Source organism: Pygocentrus nattereri, chromosome 6 (genome assembly GCF_015220715.1).
Source record: "Pygocentrus nattereri isolate fPygNat1 chromosome 6, fPygNat1.pri, whole genome shotgun sequence".
Lineage (NCBI taxonomy): Eukaryota > Metazoa > Chordata > Actinopteri > Characiformes > Serrasalmidae > Pygocentrus > Pygocentrus nattereri.
The window spans coordinates 25,877,014-25,902,136 of NC_051216.1; the positions used below are offsets into that span (position 1 = coordinate 25,877,014).

General features: G+C 38.7%; 1 protein-coding gene across 2 annotated transcripts in view; it reads left to right on the forward strand.

Annotated features, from left to right (window-relative positions):
- Window positions 1–25,123, forward strand: part of man1a2 (mannosidase, alpha, class 1A, member 2) — a 145,776-nt gene that overhangs the window by 67,868 nt on the left and 52,785 nt on the right. For both annotated transcript variants that reach the window (XM_017722152.1, XM_017722153.1), the window contains one exon: window positions 2,352–2,448. In XM_017722152.1, coding sequence (XP_017577641.1) covers window positions 2,352–2,448 — 97 coding nt within the window. The remainder of the gene's footprint in view (window positions 1–2,351; window positions 2,449–25,123) is intronic.

The following is a 25,123-nucleotide window of genomic DNA, read 5'->3' on the forward strand; positions in this document are numbered from 1 at the left end:
GCACTGTGCATTAACTGAATTAATTGGCTATTCTCAGAATTAGAGATCATGTCCTTCATTTGTTCAGATGTTGACTTAGTGGTCAGTCACTGGTTCTTAAAAAGTCTGTGGGAAAGCAAGTTATGTCACAGTTTGATAATTAAATAATCTTTGGTCCACACAGCTTGCGTCATGGAAAGATTTGTAGCCAAGAACACAATGAAATTATTGGCCTTTCTTTTTTTTACTGGTCAGACTCCCTCATGGGTACTGGAGGAGGTTATGGGCTGTGAACAGCAGAAGAAAATCTGGGCTTTGTACTCCAGATGCCAGCTTATAGTAATACCAGTAAAACAGCTAAACAAACTCCAGTGGACTTTGTGACATTAGAAACCAGCCTTCATGCACAGATGCGAGTAAAAAGACAGAAGCAAAAACATGTTAAAAAGAAATAAGATGTCTTTCATTTTGTTATGCAATCTTTGTGTGGTGTATTTATGCTTTGATGTCTGTTTTGATGCTGACACTGAATTGTGTAGCTAGGATGAAATACCCTACAAAGAGTAATACACACTAGTGTATTTATGTTTTTGTACAATTTTGAGTATAACACTCGTGCATCAGTATTTCATATAAAATGTTTGTCAAGTAGTTGAAGATTCAAAGGCTACATTTTAGCTAGAGATGGCGTGATACCACTTTCTTTGCCAATACTGTAACCAAAATTGAAGACTTGAGTTTAGGCCTATGTTAATCCAACATTATTGTTCTTTTAAAAACTACATGTTTAAAATGAGTTATTTTTAATTGAACCACTTTGCTTCAGATGAGCATCTAAAGGCAGGCTATAATAGCCAAACTGCCCTCTCTACAACCCCACAGAAAGAAGCACAAAGCTAACAGTATAACCTCATCAAATGTGTGTGAGATGCTTTTTCAGCATACATTTGTTACACGATTTGAATCAAATTTTATTTCCCTGCTCTGATTTCCTATACAGTATTTTCTGCCGATACTGGCTCATTACTGATACCGGACAATACTGAGGTCATCTCTCTAATTTTGGTGGAAGACAGAGTGGGGCCACCTAAAGAAGAAAAGACTTATGCCCGTATCATACTCGGAGACACAAAAGCTTGTCACTTCATCCCTCTTTTCAAGAAACACCCCTACATTACAACGTAGTGAGACGTGTAGTGAGACAGTCCTACTGGCTGGTGAATTTAAAGACCGCGTCAGTGGCACGGCAGAGTAAAGCATATATCCGAAAGCAGTGCCAGGAATGACTGGGGTAACATGCATCCCATCCAAAGTAACTTATTAATGTAATATTTCAGTGCAAATTAAATTCTTAATGTATTAAATTAATGTGAATGAGAAGCATTATACCACTAACCAACCAGCAGACACTTTGCAAATCACTCACCTGCAGATCTTTACCTGACATTACAGATACCTGCTTATTTACAGATAAAATAGAGCACTAGGCATTACTATGATTAATATAATATTTGGGCCTGGCATGATCATGAAATTATAGCTGACTATTCATGGCCACATAAATAGAGATTAACAATTTAATTGTCTTGTTTGTTGTCTGATGTTTTGTTCAGTGTGTGTAAGCGTTAAATTACAAAAATGGACAAATTGGCTGATAATATAAGTTGCTACCTGTCTCTACTTTCTCCCAGCTCAATCTCTAACACTGCCCTCTAAATGTGTTAACACCAGTCACCCATAAGAACCTTTATTTGATTTTCATGTAATGGCCTCCATGTAATGGAACTTACGAACACATGCAAATCATGTTCTGTTTGTTGTTGACGTGAACAGGATTGTGAAAGCTACCAGTTACGGAAAATTATCACCGTCAACTCAAACGATTAACTATGATCATGCGATTATGTAATGATTGTGAGAGTGTTAGTAATATTATTAGTGAGAATATTATTGTTATCTGCTATATTCCTCTTTAGTGTATGCTCAGTGAGGGCAAAAATGACTCCTTAAAACAGATATGATCTCCTGCCCTGACTGACTATATTGTCAAAAGCCTAAAACGCATCACTTAGCATTGCGGAAAACGCCAGAGTTTGATCAGCTGCTTTGATTGCGTTTTTCTGAACGCTGCTGTTGCGTGAAATGAGAGACACCCGTAGAGGCCACCACTGTCTGAGAGGATGCACTTTGAAAATGTCATTGAGGTTCAAGGCCCTGTCATGCCTCATCATTATTGTGTTCTTTGGCACTGAGCACCTCCTGTTACAGATCTAGTTCAGACATCCATTGTGTTTGTGTGTTGAGGCTGTGCCAGGATGCTGCTTTGTATTCATGAGCCTCACTAACTCCCTGTTGTATCTCTGCCTCACTAGATGATGAAGCATGCGTGGGACAGCTACAGGCAGTATGGCTGGGGACACAACGAGCTCAAGCCCATCGCTAAGAAAGGACATTCCACGAATATCTTTGGTGAGTGAGGTGCACCCCTACCTTGTTCTCCGAAAAATCTGCTGCCCTCGTAGGTTCGTCCCCTCATTTGCATGTAAATAACAGCTTGGTGTGTGGCTCTCTTCAGAGCGGAAATACATACACACACACAAACGCATGTGTGACCACTTTTCAGTGTGTAATGTCTATGTTTGCAGATGATGTGGACATGCACATGAACGAAGTGCACACAGTCCACTTTTATTTAATCATTTCTGTGTTATTTGTGTCTGGTGCTAAGCTCTACAGCTGTTTTCTGTGATAAAGAAGATGAGACTAAAGCAACTGTGTGTGTGTATGTGTGCAAATGAAAGTATTCATGCTGGCAAATTGTCCGTAAACTGTATTTTTCAAAGCTAGTGAAAGCTGGCTGTGCCACAGTTCTCATTAGCTCTTAACTCCTTTTTTTCCCCTTCTCCTCTGTTATGTTGAATGTGACTGCTCTTTAGCTCTCAGTTGTTCTGTTGTAAACAGAATGCAGGAACTGGAAAATGAATGCAAAGGAAAGGAGAAAGAGGGGAAAGAATGAGGCAGAGAATGAGAGACAAAGCAGTGCAGTGGCTGCCATGCCTCTGACGACGCACTTCCATAATTAATGAGCCTTTCTCTTCCGACCTCTCTCTACCTCACTGGATTCTTTCTTTCTCTCTTTCCCTGTGTAGAAGGGGACTGATCTCTATGGACGTGTCTGTATTGATCGCTGTGAGTCTGTGTGCGGGTTAGAGCGCCTGTGAATGGTTCAGTGGGAAGATCCATGTTGCATATTCGTGTCATCCTTGCATCACTAATGCACTATTCACTGCATGTAACGAAGAGGCAGACTGTGAATAATAAGAGTAACTGAAATGAGGAATAAATGGCCATGATCAATAGACTACTGCATCATCAAATTGGAAAAACCCGGTCTGATTTTTGGACTGAAATTGTGGTGCATGTAATGGAAGTCCATGAAATTCATTTCATTCTGATGAAGACCTGGCAACCTGTTGCTTCAGTGACACTGAATTGGCAGATGTACTGCCTCAAACACCAGCCATCAATTGTTTATTAGTGCAACACAATTATAAAGCTGTGGTGCTGTCTTGGTTCCAGATCATGCTCTTGGGTCAGGGCTGTAGGCCTGTTCTGTAAATGACTTGGTGCTAATATGTAGCAGCAGAATGTGAGAGCCAGTAGTCTTGCAGTGAGTTGAATGTGAGAGCCAGTGAGTTTTACAGAGGCATTATTAAAGACTGTTTATGGTGGTGACAGCCTTACAATGCCATATTCTGCTTGTATCTGCAGTCACTGATGTTCAATCATTACTGACAATATTCAACAGAATGTGGAGAAATAAAAATCTCAGAATTGTTTTTAGATTTGGATACATTCTGTTCATCATCAGGTCTTACAATAAGACAGAAATAATCGTTGGAGAACATTACATTGCTGCATTAGTGATATATTACAGTTCCTAATAGAAATTTGCTATTATGTTCTATACTCTATGAAAGCCTATGGGAGAAAAAAAAATCTTAATTTTGGAAAATTGATGTTCTGCTGTTGAGCTCTCAAGAACAGAAGTTACTAAAACTAGTATATCCAGGACATGAACTATCAAGGTAACGGATAAATAAGAGCTGTGTGCTAAATATTTTCACTGAATGCAGTTCTGTACTTATGTGCCTGTGTGTTCTGTATGTACAGCCTGCAGAAGTGAGGTACATTTTCAGTTTGTGAGTTAAGAAAGTTAAGAGATCTAAATGTCTGAAGTTTAGTCATTCAACAATGGAAGATGCAAACTTGTAGTATCTGCAGTGCCCGTGTTTAAACTATGTTTGAGGTAGCCATATTTTGTCTCAGCGTGAAATGTGAGCTGCTGTTATGTTTTGAGTCTACTTTCTGCTGCTTGTCCTGAGCAACATGCCAACAGTAGTATTATGTATGAAATACAGTCATCACATTTTTCATTTGCAAACCAGCTTAAACCACTGGAAACGTTCCACTTTATTGCCAGCACTGTTTCTGGTTTTAAACCAGAGCTAGCAGAAACACTGCATTCTAAGCTGAGAGAAAGGAGCAGTTACTGCACACGGTACAGCAATATGAAACTATAGTGTCTCATGGTGTGAACATAAAATGGGTATTTCACATGTGTAGTCCACTGGATTGCTTTTCTCTAGACAGTTGGGAGAAAGGAAATACTATGTGTGTGGAGTATGACCTTTTGACTGCATTGCTGATGTGGTGATTGAAACATATCAGTTTACCTGTGGCTGACTCAGAGGTCACTTAACCTCATATAGCTGACCATTGGAACCCCTGGGTTGTGAGTTGTCGAGCTGTTTATGTTCTGGATTTAGAGTACACAGAGTCACTGTAAACAGTTTGTTTAGTAGGAACAATGTTCTCAGGAGACTTTGGGTTAGATTACATAGATGACCACTGTGTGTCCAAACATCGTATTGAATAGTTTTAGAATGTCTGTTGCCCCTTCCACATTCCCATGTACAGCGCTGTTTTTATGTTGACCTCTGATTAATTAGACTAATATTTCGAGTTAGTTTGAGAGTCCTTTTTCTTCGGTTAATAGTTACTTCACAAGATGCATTTGGGCAGTTTTGATCTAAGTTATGAAGGACGTGGGCATTGTCAGAAGTGTAGCTGAGGGCCCATAGCTGTGTTCATTAAGGCTACTTAGAAAGGCTGTTATCAAAAAAAACATAGAATTTTCTTACACAGGAGAGCATCAGTGATTTAATTTGTTTTTGCTGTGTATAGCTGGGTACACTGAACCAGCTCCAAGCATAACCCTAAGCCAGAATTAACCAGTATTGTGGACTGTGGGCTGTGTGTCTGCACTGTGCAGTGTGGCTGACCGCTCCTGATCCCTCAGCTTGTGTTGTGTACTTCACTATCTCTGCCTGAAGTGTGGTTTTCACTGTTGGAGTGATCAGGTCAGCTTTGTCTAGACGCTGTAAAATGAAGCAGTGCTGTGGATTCGTGAGGCTTTGATCAGCACCGAGCACTTCTTGACCATTTAAAACTAACTTGCCTTATATACATATTAGAGCACCAAGTTAGAAGTTATAACTTGTTTTGTTGTCACAAGCCCCATGATGTCTCATTGAAGGCATTTACTAGTTTCTTTTATTTACGTGAATTCCTGTGATTTGTTTGTTGTAGTGTAATATGACCGTGGGATCAAATGACTCTCTAGAAAATGATTGCAGTCAGCTAAAATGACCCTATCATCTGAAATAATTGTAGTTGTCATAAATAATAATTGCGATTAAGTGATTATTGAATAATTGTGACAGGCCTACTACCCACTCCAGTCCCCTCCCTTTCCCTTATTTAGGGAGCATAAATGTACCATATTCAATTGGATTTTTTTTAAAATTGCATTGGGACTATACACTGTTCAAGCTTTTTTTTATTTTTTATTTTTTTAAACATTTAGGTTATGAAAAGGTACCAATATGTAGCTTTCCCCTGGTAAAAACTTAATCAAGGCACACAGTTGAACCTAAAAAACCTTGAGGGTACCACCCTAATGACCGTTTAGTACTATTTCCTGAGAGTGTGTGATCTATAAATGTGGAACATTTACTTAAAATGATTCAAAACTTCTGTGTTAGCTAGCTATCAGAGAAGACCTCTCAGGGCTGTGTAGGCGTTCGTAGGTGTAATGATTTCTGTGAAAGAAAAAAAATACATATCTGTATTTTTAGTACATATTTATTTAATAGAATAGCCATGTTTGATGTATAAAAACAAATATTGTAGCAGTTCTCTTATTTAGCTAAAATACTACTAAAATACTCCCGTACGGGCACTAGCATCAATTAGCATTGTCAATTACCCTTATTACCCTTTATTTCTCTCTTTTTGACATTTATGGCTCAAACAGAAGGCTTATTTCTAATAGTCAGTTTGCCACTGACAAGTAAAGGTAACTACACTGCTGAAAAAAATAAAGGGAACACTCAAATAACACATCCTAGATCTGAATGAATGAAATATTCTCATTGAATACTTTGTTCTGTACAAAGTTGAATGTGCTGACAACAAAATCACACAAAAATCATCAATGGAAATCAAATTTATTAACCAGTGGAGGCCTGGATTTGGAGTCGCACACAAAATGAAAGTGGAAAAACACACTACAGGCTGATCCACCTTTGATGTGATGTCCTTAAAACAAGTCAAAATGAGGCTCAGTATTGTGTGTGGCCTCCACGTGCCTGTATGACCTCCCTACAACGCCTGGGCATGCTAAGATGAGATGGCGGATGGTCTCCTGAGGGATCTCCTCCCAGACCTGGAATAAAGCATCCGCCAACTCCTGGACAGTCTGTGGTGCAAGTTGGCGTTGGACCACAGACTGTCTAGACTCTAGACTCTGTCACGTCTGTCACATGTGCTCAGTGTGAACCTGCTTTAATCTGTGAAGAGCACAGGGCGCCAGTGGCGAATTTGCCAATCCTGGTGTTGGGCTGTGAGCACAATCCCCATCTGTGGACGTCGGCCCTCATACCATCCTCATGGAGTCGGTTTCTAACCGTTTGTGCAGACACATGCACATTTGTGGCCTGCTGGAGGTCATTTTGCAGGGCTCTGGCAGTGCCCCTCCTGTTCCTCCTTGCACAAAGGTGGAGGTAGCGGTCCTGCTGCTGGGTTGTTGCCCTCCTACGGCCTCCTCCACGTCTCCTGGTGTACTGGCCTCTCTCCTGGTAGCGCCTCTGGACACTACGCTGACAGACACAGCAAACCTTCTTGCCACAGCTCGCATTGATGTGCCATCCTGGATGAGCTGCACTACCTGAGCCACTTGTGTGGGTTGTAGAGTCCGTCTCATGCTACCACGAGTGTGAAAGCACCACCAACATTCAAAAGTGACCAAAACATCAGCCAGAAAGCAGAAAGGTACTGAGAAGTGGTCTGTGGTCCCCACCTGCAGAACCACTCCTTTATTGAGTGTGTCTTGCTAATTGCCAATAATTTCCACCTGTTGTCTATTCCATTTGCACAACAGCTGTGAAATTGATTGTCAATCAGTGTTGCTTCCTAAGTGGACAGTTTGATTTCACAGAAGTTTGATTTACTTGGAGTTATATTGTGTTGTTTAAGTTTTGCCTTTATTTTTTTGAGCAGTGTAATGAGCTGCTTAATCTAGATCTAGCAAGCAAGATGGCTCACAGTTGAAAACAGCAACAAAATCATGATGTTTATCTTCCAACAGCTATGGCGTGTGTTTCACTGCTGACCACGTTTAGTTTAAAATGTCAGTTTTTTTAGGCAGTTCGCTGCAGCAACTAGGTCATTTTTTTCCTTTTATCAGCTCTCAAGGCAGAATCACAGAGCACATGATGGGCAGGGTTATAAAGCATCTGCATGACAACTCTCCCTAGGGAGAGGCCTGATTGGCGTAAGGTGCCACGTTGAGTGAATGACTGTGGTGGGAAGAGCTGCATGTCACTGTCAGAGTGCAGAGGCCTATACGACCATGAAAACACTGCTTCGGGCTAGAGTGAGAGCTTGAGAGAAGGGATCAGAGGGATCAAGATTAGAGAAGTGAATAGGTTGAGTGGGGAAGTAGATAGAGAGTAAGAAAGTGTTTTGACGAGGCCTGTCCCCACCCATAGGGTTCATTTGCTTCATTCTTTTTCAATATCCTGAAAATCATTTGTGTAATTCCTGCCATCCCCTTAGGAGTCTTGATGAAATCTCCAATTATATATGCATTTCTTTTCTTCTTGTGAAATTGCGTTCCCTAGGTGGTTAATATTTTCTTAATGATCCGTGTGATTCTCTTGTTCATTCTGTTTGACTGCAGTGAACATGGGGAAATAGGCGGCAGTTCACAGCACATCTGTGTGTGGTATGTGTGTGTGCGCAGTGAGTGAGAGTTGCTGTGTTGTTAGTGTTGTAACAACGGCTTAGATGCGATCTGGACTGTATTGCCCTTAATTCCGTGATGAGCTGTAGAAGAGATGCAAGTGCTTGGACTGGCTTGACTTGAAAAAGACATGTTCAATCCATTTATTTGATAGAAATACTATATTATGCTAAACTATCTTTGTCTGTAATGGAGAACATGTTACATGGATCAAGGCTGCATCTAAGAATGTGTGCCTAAGGTTGCAGAATTTTTTAATCAAGTAAGCATTTTGATTAATGTGCATGTACTTAACACATTGCATAGCATGCTGCGTCAGGTTGCTTTTCAGTTTGACTGTAGCTAAACTTCCTGAGGGGTTCATCCCTTGTCTTTCTCCTGTCTTAGAATACAGGTTGTCTAGTGGAGAGACATTTTCAGTTATGTTACTTATTTGCAGATCTCAAATCTAGTGGCCAGAGCTTTAATTGTGCCTGGAATACAGCCCATCTGCTAAAGTCCAATCTGAACTCGTCTGAACTCAACCCAAACCGCAAATTCCAGACTTACTTTGTATGAACTAAGTTAGCGGCTGCTAAATTATATTAGTGACAATGTTAAATTACTGTGTGACTGATGGATGGATGGATGGATGGATGGATGGATGGATGGATGGATGGATGGATGGATGGATGGATGGATGGATAGACAGACAGACAGACAGAAATATCAGCTGCACTAAAGCTACTTTTAATTCCATCGCAGTTCATTTCTTTATCATTCAGTGCAACGAAAGTTAGACGTTTTGTCTGGGCAAACTTTACACAGGATGATGCATTGTTTTCCCACTGGCCCCCTGGACCTCATTGCCAACAATGCAAATAACTCCAGCATGAGAGATTAGGGAAGAATAAAGTGTGGCGAAAATGATATCAGATGTGAATGCAGAATATAATCTGCTATAGACTATGACCAAATATGTGGAACTGGAACATGACATACACTATATTTCCCAAAGCATTCACTAACCCATTCAAATAATTGAATTCAGGTGTTCCAATCACTTCCATGGCCACAGCTGTATAAAACCAAGCACCTAGGCCTGCAGACTTCTCCATGTTTTCTGTATTTTACAGAGGGTATCTGTAGAAGGCCTCTGTCTGCAGATCTTAGATTATGTGCTGGAACATAAACAGACACTCTGTGATGTAACCAGGTGCTAGGTTGTTTTGAGCTTTAAAGACTAGTAGCAGAACTTTAAAATTTTTCCTGAATGATACAGACAGCCAGTGCTGTCCCTTCAAAATGGGAGTGATGTGATCTTTTTTTTTTGTGTGTGTTAGGGTCTGTGCTGCTTTATTTTGCACAAGTTGTAAGGGATGTCTAGTTTTCTTAGGAAGTCCAATAAGAAGAGCATTACAGTAGTCAAGTCTGCTTGTAATAAATGCATGAACAAGTTTCTCTGTGTCGTTCAGAAATAGAAATGGCTGAACTTTAGCAATATTTCTTATGTGATAAAAAGCTACTTTAGTGACTGTTTACATGCGGGGTAAAACAGAGCTCGGAGTCTAAGATCACACCCAGGTTTCGTACTTCAGGTTTGGTATATGAAGCTAAAGAACTAAGTTTCTTAATCATTTTTCTCAGAGTTTCTGTACCAATGATCAGCAATTGTTTTTTTCATGATTTAATTATAGAAAATTTTGCAACATTCACTGAGAAATATCTGACACACAGCTGGTTAGTCTGTCTACAGAGTCTTGATCTTCAGAAGTAATAGAAATGTATTACTGCGTGATGTCAGCATAGCTATGAAAATTTATACTGTGCTTCCTAATGACATCACCTAGAGGTAGCATGTACAAAGAGAAAAGCAAAGGCCCTAAGACTGAACCTTGGGGGACTCCACAAGAAACGTCAAATCATTCTGATGAATGATTTCCAAGTGATACCATGAACTGTCTGTTACTTAAGTATGATTTAAACCATTCTAAAACTGTGCCCGAGAACCCAGTATTCAAGACGCTAAAGACGTAAAATCTTGCATCTAACGCCTGCACTAAAATCTAATAAAACCAAAATAGAAGGATTTTGTGCATCAGCGCTGTGCCTGAGGTCATTCATAATGTGTGTCACTGCTGTCTCTGGACTATGGTTGGAAAGAAAACCTGACTGAAAGTTCTCATATAAATTGTTTTGATATTAGATATGGATTTAGTTGTTTGAAAACTTTTTTTCTAAGACTTAGAAAAGGTAGGTTTGAAATTGGTGTAAAATTATTTAGAATGGAAGGATCCATGCTACTAGGGATGATATGCCATTCACCCCTGTGTGAATTACTCCACTGCCGATGTCCCCATGTTTGCTCAGAGCCGCAGGAAACTGCTTGAAAATATCCAAGACCTGGGCATCTTGAAAGCAGACAGCCGAATTACTTCCAGAGCAAGTTACTTTAAGATGTCTCACTATTGAATTTAAACACACTCCTAACCCTTGTGTAAAGGCTTCCCAGAAGAGTTGAAGCTGTTATAGCTGTAAAGGGTGGGCCGACATCATATGAAAACCTATGGATTAAGAATGGGATGTCACTCAAGTGCATGTGTGTGAAGGCAGACCAGCGAATACTTTTGGAAATATAGTGTATATGAGAGAGTGTATATGAACTTGACCTGAGTAACAGAGCCCTGCTCCGTTTTTAAAGCTCTACTTGTAGGTAGGCTTGTCACACTTATTACATAATGGCCAGATTGAAAATAGAGAACTAGATCTACTAGATATCTAGTAGTAGTAGTAGTAGTAGTAGTAGTAGTAGTAGTAGTAGTAGTAGTAGTAGTAGTAGTAGTAGTAGAAGCAGCAACAGTAATAGAAGTAGTAGTAGTAGTAGAAGCAGCAACAGTAATAGAAGTAGTAGTAGTAGTAGAAGCAGCAACAGTAATAGAAGTAGTAGTAGTAGTAGAAGCAGCAACAGTAATAGAAGTAGTAGTAGTAGTAGTAGAAGCAGCAACAGTAATAGAAGTAGTAGTAGTAGTAGTAGAAGCAGCAACAGTAATAGAAGTAGTAGTAGTAGTAGAAGCAGCAACAGTAATAGAAGTAGTAGTAGTAGTAGAAGCAGCAACAGTAATAGAAGTAGTAGTAGTAGTAGTAGAAGCAGCAACAGTAATAGAAGTAGTAGTAGTAGTAGAAGCAGCAACAGTAATAGAAGTAGTAGTAGTAGAAGCAGCAACAGTAATAGAAGTAGTAGTAGTAGTAGAAGCAGCAACAGTAATAGTAGTAGTAGTAGTAGAAGCAGCAACAGTAATAGAAGAAGTAGTAGTAGTAGTAGTAGTAGTAGTAGTAGTAGTAGTAGTAGTAGTAGTAGTAGTAGTAGAAGCAGCAACAGTAATAGAAGTAGTAGTAGTAGTAGAAGCAGCAACAGTAATAGTAGTAGTAGTAGTAGTAGAAGCAGCAACAGTAATAGAAGTAGTAGTAGTAGTAGTAGAAGCAGCAACAGTAATAGAAGTAGTAGTAGTAGTAGTAGAAGCAGCAACAGTAATAGAAGTAGTAGTAGTAGTAGAAGCAGCAACAGTAATAGAAGTAGTAGTAGTAGTAGTAGAAGCAGCAACAGTAATAGAAGTAGTAGTAGTAGTAGTAGAAGCAGCAACAGTAATAGAAGTAGTAGTAGTAGTAGAAGCAGCAACAGTAATAGAAGTAGTAGTAGTAGTAGAAGCAGCAACAGTAATAGAAGTAGTAGTAGTAGTAGTAGAAGCAGCAACAGTAATAGAAGAAGTAGTAGTAGTAGTAGTAGTAGTAGTAGTAGTAGTAGAAGCAGCAACAGTAATAGAAGTAGTAGTAGTAGTAGTAGAAGCAGCAACAGTAATAGAAGTAGTAGTAGTAGTAGAAGCAGCAACAGTAATAGAAGTAGTAGTAGTAGTAGAAGCAGCAACAGTAATAGAAGTAGTAGTAGTAGTAGAAGCAGCAACAGTAATAGAAGTAGTAGTAGTAGTAGAAGCAGCAACAGTAATAGAAGTAGTAGTAGTAGTAGAAGCAGCAACAGTAATAGAAGTAGTAGTAGTAGTAGAAGCAGCAACAGTAATAGAAGTAGTAGTAGTAGTAGAAGCAGCAACAGTAATAGAAGTAGTAGTAGTAGTAGTAGAAGCAGCAACAGTAATAGAAGTAGTAGTAGTAGTAGAAGCAGCAACAGTAATAGAAGTAGTAGTAGTAGTAGAAGCAGCAACAGTAATAGAAGTAGTAGTAGTAGTAGAAGCAGCAACAGTAATAGAAGTAGTAGTAGTAGTAGAAGCAGCAACAGTAATAGAAGTAGTAGTAGTAGTAGAAGCAGCAACAGTAATAGAAGTAGTAGTAGTAGTAGTAGAAGCAGCAACAGTAATAGAAGAAGTAGTAGTAGTAGTAGTAGTAGTAGTAGTAGTAGTAGTAGAAGCAGCAACAGTAATAGAAGAAGTAGTAGTAGTAGTAGTAGAAGCAGCAACAGTAATAGAAGTAGTAGTAGTAGTAGTAGAAGCAACAGTAATAGAAGTAGTAGTAGTAGTAGTAGAAGCAGCAACAGTAATAGAAGTAGTAGTAGTAGTAGAAGCAGCAACAGTAATAGAAGTAGTAGTAGTAGTAGAAGCAGCAACAGTAATAGAAGTAGTAGTAGTAGTAGTAGAAGCAGCAACAGTAATAGAAGTAGTAGTAGTAGTAGAAGCAGCAACAGTAATAGAAGTAGTAGTAGTAGTAGAAGCAGCAACAGTAATAGTAGTAGTAGTAGTAGTAGAAGCAGCAACAGTAATAGAAGTAGTAGTAGTAGTAGTAGAAGCAGCAACAGTAATAGAAGTAGTAGTAGTAGTAGAAGCAGCAACAGTAATAGAAGTAGTAGTAGTAGTAGTAGAAGCAGCAACAGTAATAGAAGTAGTAGTAGTAGTAGTAGTAGAAGCAGCAACAGTAATAGAAGTAGTAGTAGTAGTAGTAGAAGCAGCAACAGTAATAGAAGTAGTAGTAGTAGTAGTAGTAGTAGTAGTAGTAGTAGTAGTAGAAGCAGCAACAGTAATAGAAGAAGTAGTAGTAGTAGTAGTAGAAGCAGCAACAGTAATAGAAGTAGTAGTAGTAGTAGTAGAAGCAACAGTAATAGAAGTAGTAGTAGTAGTAGTAGAAGCAGCAACAGTAATAGAAGTAGTAGTAGTAGTAGAAGCAGCAACAGTAATAGAAGTAGTAGTAGTAGTAGAAGCAGCAACAGTAATAGAAGTAGTAGTAGTAGTAGTAGAAGCAGCAACAGTAATAGAAGTAGTAGTAGTAGTAGAAGCAGCAACAGTAATAGAAGTAGTAGTAGTAGTAGAAGCAGCAACAGTAATAGTAGTAGTAGTAGTAGTAGAAGCAGCAACAGTAATAGAAGTAGTAGTAGTAGTAGTAGAAGCAGCAACAGTAATAGAAGTAGTAGTAGTAGTAGAAGCAGCAACAGTAATAGAAGTAGTAGTAGTAGTAGTAGAAGCAGCAACAGTAATAGAAGTAGTAGTAGTAGTAGTAGTAGAAGCAGCAACAGTAATAGAAGTAGTAGTAGTAGTAGTAGAAGCAGCAACAGTAATAGAAGTAGTAGTAGTAGTAGTAGTAGTAGTAGTAGTAGTAGTAGTAGTAGTAGTAGTAGAAGCAGCAACAGTAATAGAAGTAGTAGTAGTAGTAGTAGAAGCAGCAACAGTAATAGAAGTAGTAGTAGTAGTAGTAGAAGCAGCAACAGTAATAGAAGAAGTAGTAGTAGTAGTAGTAGTAGTAGTAGTAGAAGCAGCAACAGTAATAGAAGAAGTAGTAGTAGTAGTAGAAGCAGCAACAGTAATAGAAGAAGTAGTAGTAGTAGTAGTAGTAGAAGCAGCAACAGTAATAGAAGTAGTAGTAGTAGTAGTAGAAGCAGCAACAGTAATAGAAGTAGTAGTAGTAGTAGAAGCAGCAACAGTAATAGAAGTAGTAGTAGTAGTAGAAGCAGCAACAGTAATAGAAGTAGTAGTAGTAGTAGTAGAAGCAGCAACAGTAATAGAAGTAGTAGTAGTAGTAGAAGCAGCAACAGTAATAGAAGTAGTAGTAGTAGTAGAAGCAGCAACAGTAATAGAAGTAGTAGTAGTAGTAGAAGCAGCAACAGTAATAGAAGTAGTAGTAGTAGTAGTAGAAGCAGCAACAGTAATAGAAGTAGTAGTAGTAGTAGAAGCAGCAACAGTAATAGAAGTAGTAGTAGTAGTAGAAGCAGCAACAGTAATAGAAGTAGTAGTAGTAGTAGAAGCAGCAACAGTAATAGAAGTAGTAGTAGTAGTAGAAGCAGCAACAGTAATAGAAGTAGTAGTAGTAGTAGAAGCAGCAACAGTAATAGAAGTAGTAGTAGTAGTAGTAGAAGCAGCAACAGTAATAGAAGTAGTAGTAGTAGTAGAAGCAGCAACAGTAATAGAAGTAGTAGTAGTAGTAGAAGCAGCAACAGTAATAGAAGTAGTAGTAGTAGTAGTAGAAGCAGCAACAGTAATAGAAGTAGTAGTAGTAGTAGAAGCAGCAACAGTAATAGAAGTAGTAGTAGTAGTAGAAGCAGCAACAGTAATAGAAGTAGTAGTAGTAGTAGTAGAAGCAGCAACAGTAATAGAAGTAGTAGTAGTAGTAGAAGCAGCAACAGTAATAGAAGTAGTAGTAGTAGTAGAAGCAGCAACAGTAATAGAAGTAGTAGTAGTAGTAGAAGCAGCAACAGTAATAGAAGTAGTAGTAGTAGAAGCAGCAACAGTAATAGAAGTAGTAGTAGTAGTAGAAGCAGCAACAGTAATAGAAGTAGTAGTAGTAGTAGAAGCAGCAACAGTAATAGAAGTAGTAGTAGTAGTAGAAGCAGCAACAGTAATAGAAGTAGTAGTAGTAGTAGAAGCAGCAACAGTAATAGAAGTAGTAGTAGTAGTAGTAGAAGCAGCAACAGTAATAGAAGTAGTAGTAGTAGTAGTAGAAGCAGCAACAGTAATAGAAGTAGTAGTAGTAGTAGAAGCAGCAACAGTAATAGAAGTAGTAGTAGTAGTAGAAGCAGCAACAGTAATAGAAGTAGTAGTAGTAGTAGTAGAAGCAGCAACAGTAATAGAAGTAGTAGTAGTAGTAGTAGAAGCAGCAACAGTAATAGAAGAAGTAGTAGTAGTAGTAGAAGCAGCAACAGTAATAGAAGTAGTAGTAGTAGTAGTAGTAGTAGTAGTAGTAGAAGCAGCAACAGTAATAGAAGTAGTAGTAGTAGTAGTAGAAGCAGCAACAGTAATAGAAGTAGTAGTAGTAGTAGAAGCAGCAACAGTAATAGAAGTAGTAGTAGTAGTAGAAGCAGCAACAGTAATAGAAGTAGTAGTAGTAGTAGAAGCAGCAACAGTAATAGAAGTAGTAGTAGTAGTAGAAGCAGCAACAGTAATAGAAGTAGTAGTAGTAGTAGAAGCAGCAACAGTAATAGAAGTAGTAGTAGTAGTAGAAGCAGCAACAGTAATAGAAGTAGTAGTAGTAGTAGTAGAAGCAGCAACAGTAATAGAAGTAGTAGTAGTAGTAGAAGCAGCAACAGTAATAGAAGTAGTAGTAGTAGTAGTAGAAGCAGCAACAGTAATAGAAGTAGTAGTAGTAGTAGTAGAAGCAGCAACAGTAATAGAAGTAGTAGTAGTAGTAGAAGCAGCAACAGTAATAGAAGTAGTAGTAGTAGTAGTAGAAGCAGCAACAGTAATAGAAGTAGTAGTAGTAGTAGTAGTAGAAGCAGCAACAGTAATAGAAGTAGTAGTAGTAGTAGTAGAAGCAGCAACAGTAATAGAAGTAGTAGTAGTAGTAGTAGAAGCAGCAACAGTAATAGAAGTAGTAGTAGTAGAGTAGAAGCAGCAACAGTAATAGAAGTAGTAGTAGTAGTAGTAGAAGCAGCAACAGTAATAGAAGTAGTAGTAGTAGTAGAAGCAGCAACAGTAATAGAAGTTAGTAGTAAGTAGTAGTAGAAGCAGCAACAGTAATAGAAGTAGTAGTAGTAGTAGTAGAAGCAGCAACAGTAATAGAAGTAGTAGTAGTAGTAGAAGCAGCAACAGTAATAGAAGTAGTAGTAGTAGTAGAAGCAGCAACAGTAATAGAAGTAGTAGTAGTAGTAGAAGCAGCAACAGTAATAGTAGTAGTAGTAGTAGTAGTAGTAGAAGCAGCAACAGTAATAGAAGTAGTAGTAGTAGTAGAAGCAGCAACAGTAATAGAAGTAGTAGTAGTAGTAGAAGCAGCAACAGTAATAGAAGTAGTAGTAGTAGTAGAAGCAGCAACAGTAATAGAAGTAGTAGTAGTAGTAGTAGAAGCAGCAACAGTATAGTAGAAGCAGCAACAGTAATAGAAGTAGTAGTAGTAGTAGAAGCAGCAACAGTAATAGAAGTAGTAGTAGTAGTAGTAGAAGCAGCAACAGTAATAGAAGTAGTAGTAGTAGTAGAAGCAGCAACAGTAATAGAAGTAGTAGTAGTAGTAGTAGAAGCAGCAACAGTAATAGAAGTAGTAGTAGTAGTAGTAGAAGCAGCAACAGTAATAGAAGTAGTAGTAGTAGTAGAAGCAGCAACAGTAATAGAAGTAGTAGTAGTAGTAGAAGCAGCAACAGTAATAGAAGTAGTAGTAGTAGTAGTAGAAGCAGCAACAGTAATAGAAGTAGTAGTAGTAGTAGTAGAGCAGCAACAGTAATAGAAGTAGTAGTAGTAGTAGAAGCAGCAACAGTAATAGAAGTAGTAGTAGTAGTAGAAGCAGCAACAGTAATAGAAGTAGTAGTAGTAGTAGTAGAAGCAGCAACAGTAATAGAAGTAGTAGTAGTAGTAGAAGCAGCAACAGTAATAGAAGTAGTAGTAGTAGTAGAAGCAGCAACAGTAATAGAAGTAGTAGTAGTAGTAGAAGCAGCAACAGTAATAGTAGTAGTAGTAGTAGTAGAAGCAGCAACAGTAATAGAAGTAGTAGTAGTAGTAGTAGAAGCAGCAACAGTAATAGAAGTAGTAGTAGTAGTAGAAGCAGCAACAGTAATAGAAGTAGTAGTAGTAGTAGAAGCAGCAACAGTAATAGAAGTAGTAGTAGTAGTAGAAGCAGCAACAGTAATAGAAGTAGTAGTAGTAGTAGAAGCAGCAACAGTAATAGAAGTAGTAGTAGTAGTAGTAGAAGCAGCAACAGTAATAGAAGTAGTAGTAGTAGTAGAAGCAGCAACAGTAATAGAAGTAGTAGTAGTAGTAGAAGCAGCAACAGTAATAGAAGTAGTAGTAGTAGGTAGAAGCAGCAACAGTAATAGAAAGTAGTAGTAGTAGTAGAAGCAGCAACAGTAATAGAAGTAGTAGTAGTAGTAGCAGCACAGTAATAGAAGTAGTAGTAGTAGTAGAAGCAGCAACAGTAATAGAAGTAGTAGTAGTAGTAGAAGCAGCAACAGTAATAGAAGTAGTAGTAGTAGTAGAAGCAGCAACAGTAATAGAAGTAGTAGTAGTAGTAGAAGCAGCAACAGTAATAGAAGTAGTAGTAGTAGTAGTAGTAGTAGTAGTAGAAGCAGCAACAGTAATAGAAGTAGTAGTAGTAGTAGAAGCAGCAACAGTAATAGAAGTAGTAGTAGTAGTAGTAGAAGCAGCAACAGTAATAGAAGTAGTAGTAGTAGTAGAAGCAGCAACAGTAATAGAAGTAGTAGTAGTAGTAGAAGCAGCAACAGTAATAGAAGCAGCAACAGTAATAGAAGTAGTAGTAGAAGCAGCAACAGTAATAGAAGTAGTAGTAGTAGTAGTAGTAGTAGTAGTAGAAGCAGCAACAGTAATAGAAGTAGTAGTAGTAGTAGAAGCAGCAACAGTAATAGTAGTAGTAGTAGTAGTAGTAGTAGTAGTAGTAGTAGTAGTAGTAGTAGTAGAAGCAGCAACAGTAATAGAAGTAGTAGTAGTAGTAGAAGCAGCAACAGTAATAGAAGTAGTAGTAGTAGTAGAAGCAGCAACAGTAATAGAAGTAGAAGAAGTAGCAGTAGAAGTAGTAGTAGACGTAGTAGTAGTACTAGAAGCAGCAATAGTAGTAGTAGTAGTAGTAGTAGTAGTAGTAGTAGTAGTAGTAGTAGTAGTAGTAGAAGCAGCAACAGTAATAGAAGTAGTAGTAGTAGTAGTAGAAGCAGCAACAGTAATAGAAGTAGTAGTAGTAGTAGTAGAAGCAGCAACAGTAATAGAAGTAGTAGTAGTAGTAGTAGAAGCAGCAACAGTAATAGAAGTAGTAGTAGTAGTAGTAGAAGCAGCAACAGTAATAGAAGTAGAAGAAGTAGCAGTAGAAGTAGTAGTAGATGTAGTAGTAGTAGTAGTAGTACTAGAAGCAGCAACAGTAATAGAAGTAGAAGAAGTAGCAGTAGAAGTAGTAGTAGACGTAGTAGTAGTACTAGAAGCAGCAACAGTAGTAGTAGTAGTAGTAGTAGTAGTAGTAGTAGTAGTAGTAGTAGTAGTAGTAGTAGTAGTAGTAGTAGAAGCAGCAACAGTAATAGAAGTAGAAGAATTAGCAGTAGTAGTAGAAGTAGCAACAGTAATAGAAGTAGAAGAAGTAGCAGTAGTAGTAGTAGAAGCAGCAACAGTAATAGAAGTAGAAGAAGTAGCAGTAGTAGTAGTAGTAGAAGCAGCAACAGTAATAGAAGTAGAAGAAGTAGCAGTAGTAGTAGTAGAAGCAGCAACAGTAATAGAAGTAGTAGTAGTAGTAGTAGAAGCAGCAACAGTAATAGAAGTAGTAGTAGTAGTAGAAGTAGAAGAAGTAGCAGTAGAAGTAGTAGTAGATGTAGTAGTAGTAGTAGTACTAGAAGCAGCAACAGTAATAGAAGTAGAAGAAGTAGCAGTAGAAGTAGTAGTAGACGTAGTAGTAGTACTAGAAGCAGCAACAGTAGTAGTAGTAGTAGTAGTAGTAGAAGTAGTAGAAGTAGTAGTAGAAGCAGCAACAGTAATAGAAGTAGAAGAATTAGCAGTAGTAGTAGAAGCAGCAACAGTAATAGAAGTAGAAGAAGTAGCAGTAGTAGTAGTAGAAGCAGCAACAGTAATAGAAGTAGAAGAAGTAGCAGTAGTAGTAGTAGTAGAAGCAGCAACAGTAATAGAAGTAGAAGAAGTAGCAGTAGTAGTAGTAGAAGCAGCAACAGTAATAGAAGTAGAAGAAGTAGTAGTAGTAGTAGTAGTAGTAGTAGTAGTAGTAGTAGTAGTAGAAGCAGCAACAGTAATAGAAGTAGAAGAAGTAGCAGTAGTAGTAGAAGCAGCAACAGTAATAGAAGTAGAAGAAGTAGCAGTAGTAGTAGAAGCAGCAACAGTAATAGAAGTAGAAGAAGTAGCAGTAGTAGTAGAAGCAGCAACAGTAATAGAAGTAGAAGAAGTAGCAGTAGTAGTAGAAGCAGCAACAGTAATAGAAGTAGAAGTAGCAGTAGTAGTAGTAGAAGCAGCAACAGTAATAGAAGTAGAAGTAGCAGTAGTAATAGAAGTAGCAGTAGTAGTAGAAGCAGCAACAGTAATAGAAGTAGAAGAAGTAGCAGTAGTAGTAGAAGCAGCAACAGTAATAGAAGTAGAAGAAGTAGCAGTAGTAGTAGAAGCAGCAACAGTAATAGAAGTAGAAGTAGCAGTAGTAGTAGTAGAAGCAGCAACAGTAATAGAAGTAGAAGTAGCAGTAGTAGTAGTAGTAGAAGCAGCAACAGTAATAGAAGTAGAAGAAGTAGTAGTAGTAGTAGTAGTAGTAGTAGTAGTAGAAGCAGCAACAGTAATAGAAGTAGAAGAAGTAGCAGTAGAAGTAGTAGTACTAGAAGCAGCAACAGTAATAGAAGTAGAAGAAGTAGCAGTAGAAGTAGTAGTAGATGTAGTAGTAGTAGTACTAGAAGCAGCAACAGTAATAGAAGTAGAAGAAGTAGCAGTAGAAGTAGTAGTAGATGTAGTAGTAGTAGTACTAGAAGCAGCAACAGTAATAGAAGTAGAAGAAGTAGAAGTAGTAGTAGACGTAGTAGTAGTACTAGAAGCAGCAACAGTAGTAGTAGTAGTAGTAGTAGTAGTAGTAGTAGAAGCAGCAACAGTAATAGAAGTAGAAGAAGTAGTAGTAGTAGAAGCAGCAACAGTAATAGAAGTAGAAGAAGTAGCAGTAGTAGTAGTAGTAGTAGAAGCAGCAACAGTAATAGAAGTAGAAGAAGTAGCAGTAGAAGTAGTAGTAGTAGTAGTACTAGAAGCAGCAACAGTAATAGAAGTAGAAGAAGTAGCAGTAGAAGTAGTAGATGTAGTAGTAGTAGTACTAGAAGCAGCAACAGTAATAGAAGTAGAAGAAGTAGCAGTAGAAGTAGTAGTAGATGAAGTAGAAGTAGTAGTAGTAGAAGAAGAAGAAGCAACAGTAGTAGTAGAAGAAGAAGAAGCAGCAGTAGAAGTAGTAGTAGTAGTTGAAGAAGAAGCAGTAGTAGTAGAAGAAGAAGCAGCAGCAGTAGTAGAAGAAGCAGCAGTAGAAGAAGCAACAGTAGTAGTAGTAGAAGAAGAAGCAGTAGTAGTGGTAGTAGAAGTAAAAGCAGCAGTAGTATTAGTAGAAGACGAAAAAGTAGTAGTAGCAGGAGAAGTAGAAGAAGAAGCAGCAGTAGGAGTAGTAGAAGTGGTAGTGGTAGTAGTGGTAGTGGTAGTAGTAGAAGAATAAGCAGTAGTAGTAGAAGAAGAAGCAGTAGTAGTGGTAGTAGTAGTTGTAGTAGTAGAAGAAGAAGCAGTAGTAGTAGAAGAAGAAGCAGCAGCAGTAGTAGAAGAAGCAGCAGTAGAAGAAGCAACAATAGTAGTAGTAGTAGAAGAAGAAGCAGTAGTAGTGGTAGTAGAAGTAAAAGCAGCAGTAGTATTAGTAGAAGACGAAAAAGTAGTAGTAGCAGGAGAAGTAGAAGAAGAAGCAGCAGTAGGAGTAGTAGAAGTGGTAGTGGTAGTAGTGGTAGTGGTAGTAGTAGAAGAATAAGCAGCAGTAGTAGTAGTAGTAGTAGAAGAAGAAGCAGTAGTAGTAGTTGTAGTAGTAGAAGAAGAAGGAGCAGCAGCAGAAGAAGCAGCAGTAGTAGTAGAAGTAGCAGTAGTAGAAGCAGTAGCAGCAGTAGTAGAAGTAGTAGTAGTTGAAGAAGCAGCAGGAGTAGTAGAAGTGGTAGTAGTGGTAGTAGTAGAAGAAGAAGCAGTAGTAGTAGTAGAAGAAGCAGTAGTAGTAGTTGTAGTAGTAGAAGAAGAAGAAGCAGCAGCAGAAGAAGCAGCAGTAGTAGTAGAAGTAGCAGTAGTAGAAGCAGGAGCAGTAGTAGAAGTAGTAGTAGATGAAGTAGAAGTAGTAGTAGTTGAAGTAGCAGTAGAAGAAGTAGACGAAGCAGAAGTAGTAGTACAAGAAGAAGCAGCAGTAGTAGTAGTAGTAGTAGAAGTAGTAGTAGAAGAAGAATAAACAGCAGCAGTAGTATTAGCAGGAGAAGAAGAAGCAGCAGTAGAAGAAGAAGCAGCAGCAGTAGTAGTTGTAGTAGTAGTAGTCGAAGCAGCAGCAGTAGTAGAATAGTAGTACAAGAAGAAGCAGTAGCGGTAGTAGTAGAAGCAGCAGTAATAGTAGAAGAAGCAGCAGTAGTAGTAGAAGTAGTAGTAGAAGAATAAGTAGCAGTAGTAGTTGTAGTAATAGTAGTAGTCGAAGCAGCAGCAGTAGTAGAATAGTAGTACAAGAAGAAGCAGTAGCGGTAGTAGTAGAAGCAGCAGTTATAGTAGAAGAAGCAGCAGTAGTAGTAGAAGAATAAGTAGCAGCAGAAGTAGTAGTACAAGAAGAAGCAGCAGCAGTAGAAGTAGTAGTAGAAGAATAAGTAGCAGCAGTAGTAGTAGCAGTAGAAGAAGAAGCAGCAGCAGTAGTAGTTGTAGTAGTAGTAGTAGATGAAGCAGCATTAGTAGAAGTAGTAGTAGTTGAAGTAGCAGTAGAAGAAGTAGATGAAGTAGCAGTAGAAGTAATGGTAGTAGTAGTGGTAGAAGCAACAGTAGTAGTAGTAGTTGAAGAAGTAGTAGTTGAAGTGGAAGTAGAAGAATTAAGTAGATGAAGTAGCAGTAGAAGTAGTGGTAGTAGTAGTGGAAGAAGCAACAGTAGTAGTAGAAGAAGAAGAAGCAGTAGAAGTAGTAGTAGTAGTAGACAAAGCAGCAGTAGTAGTAGTCGAAGAAGGAGCAGCAACAGTAGAAGAAGCAGCACTAGTAGATGTAGTAGTATTAGAAGTAGTAGTAGTGGTAGAAGAAGAAGAAGTAGTAGTAGTAGTAGTAGTAGTAGTAGTAGACAAAGCAGCAGCAGTAGTAGAAGTCGAAGAAGGAGTAGCAACAGTAGAAGAAGCAGCAGTAGTAGAAGTAGTAGTAGAAGAATCAGTAGTAATGCAGTAGTAGTAGTAGTAGTAGTAGTAGTAGTAGTAGTAGTAGTAGTAGCAGTAGCAGTAGTAGCAAAGCAAATCTAAATATCTGATGTAAATATTTAGTCGCAGAGAAATAAAAAAAATGATTCACAAGCCGGATTTAAAGATGAATTGTAAATATGTGACGTGCCCCCTGAAGCGCTATCTAGCGTGTAGTAGTTTGATATTAGAAATGACTGAGATATTCCCGAAGTTAATCTCTGAGCTACTGTCAGTAAGGAAATTTAAGGAAGGAAAGGATCATTCAGGACCGTGTAGATGTGGCGGCTGTAGCACAGACAGTGTGAGGCTGCAGAAGTTTGCCCTGTTGTGGTGTGTGAGTGGTTTGGACCAGTGGCATGTCTGATGCCCACAGGGAGATGAATGGGGCTCTGTGGTTTCTGGGTGTATATGAGAAGTGTGCGAGTGTGTGTTTGCAGCAGTTAGCTCTGCTATATGAATCAGAGTGCCACAGAACTGAAGAAGCGCCATATTACATTCTCACTTAGTGCAGTTTTGGTCCCCGCTAATACACAGCTTTCCAGAATGAGCAGACACATCCAATATGTCAGCCCATTTCATCTCTCCTGAGGAGAGGAGGAGTGCGTGTGCAATATCACACCAAGCCTGTGTAGCTGTTATATGTGTTACCCTGATCTCTCCCCTCTCTGCTGCACTGTTCAGACCTTCCTCTTCGTATTGAATGTGTCAGTTTGGAGGGATTTACGCTTAAAACTCCGTAGGGTTTAGTCTGTGTGTGTCTGTGTATTTGTGTGTGCATGTGTGTAGAAAGACGAATAGGCCTGATTAGAAGTGACTTTGTTTATTTCTTGCTCCCTTTTTAAGTTCTCTGAGGCCATACTTTGGACTGGCGTATTGCCAGGTTTGAAGAGCCTACTGAGAGCAACAAAAAGAGAAAGCTTTCCCAACAGAGCTTCAGATTTTCTCCCCACTCCTCTGCATCTTCTGCCTCATTCTCAGCAATCTGTCCGGATTACACTTATAACGGTGGGCCATTGCCAACCTCAGGCGGGAAATGGCATGAGTAGAACTGCTCAGTTCACTGTAAATGCACATAAAGGAGAAAGAGAAGTAAATGGACAAAGATGGATGACTGTGAAGGAGAAGGAGAGGAGTAGGATATAGATTTGGGCTAGTGCTGCTCTGTTTATGTATTTTTATGGATGGATCTGAGCCAAATTGGCCATTGATTGGCCAGTCCCAAGTTAGCTTTCTCCCACTCTCCCAAGGCACACACACAACATTTTCAGTTTACTTTGATTTAAATCAGTGCTGTACTCGCATGAATCCACTTCTTTCTTTCATGTGTGTTGCTTGGGAATGCACAAATACTAAGATGACTGAGCACCGCAACACAGCCCACCTTTGGCTGGAGCAGACGTGGTTTAACGCTGCTAAAGCTTGTTAGGATGTTGGGATAGAAGAGAGTTCACTCTAGGCCAGTACAGGTGCATGCCACTTAGCACTCACATGTGGTCGCAGAAGAACAAATCGCAGATCACTGCACTCAAACAGGCAAGGTGTAACCCAGTGTTTCAGATGTTGTACCCTGGGTTTTGAGTAGTCTAGCTGCCTTTGTGAAATGCTGGCTACCCATTTTAGTCCCCACCTACTCCCTCCTCAAATCATGTTGAAAATCTCTGACACGTGCCCTTTCATGGAGACATCTGCCGCTTTTCTCACAGTAGAAAACACCACCAGGGCTGTCGCTGGAATGTGGAAATGTGAGAATCGGCTATTATATCAAACATTTATCACACATTTTAAAATATTTCTATTGAGGAAAGTTATCAGTTATTGTTATTGTTTTATTGCCCAGCCCTATTGAGAAGTATAACACATTTATTTTGTAAATAATTACTTTGTTTGCTATAAGATGGGTTTGATGGGTTTCCTTTTTGTTGTGGCTAGCTGTGTAGCCTTGAGCTTGTTAACTAGCAGGATAGCAGGGTAAAGTTTGAAGTTGTATCAGCATTCCTACAGAGCAGATGGAAATGTTTGCTACCTAAAACTCACTCTGAAAAGAGCAAAATCAAATGTTATATATTTTTAAATATTAAAGTTTGTTAGTGTTGTATTGCTGTGACATATAAACAGCTTTGCCCCAAAGGGAAATGGTCCTCCTTGTAGGTGCCTGAGTTCAGAAATTGTAAGGATGACGTGCTTTCAAGTTTATTTGTTTTGGAAGCAGAATGGGCAGGCTGGGGGACAAATGGTTGCTCTTTTTTTGTTTTCCTGTTTATTTCTTTTTCATTTTTTTTTTCTTTTTGGTCAAAAATGTGATTTTGCATTACTGGAAAAAGAATGAAGTGCGGTGGATGTGTTTTATCCTTTGAAGCATTGAATTACACTTGGTCTTTTTTGTGTGTGAATAAGTTTAAATTAACTATCACATGTGGCTGCTTGCATCGCTTAAATACAAACAACTTACAATATAAATATCTGCAGATTCCATGAATTTTTTTAACAAT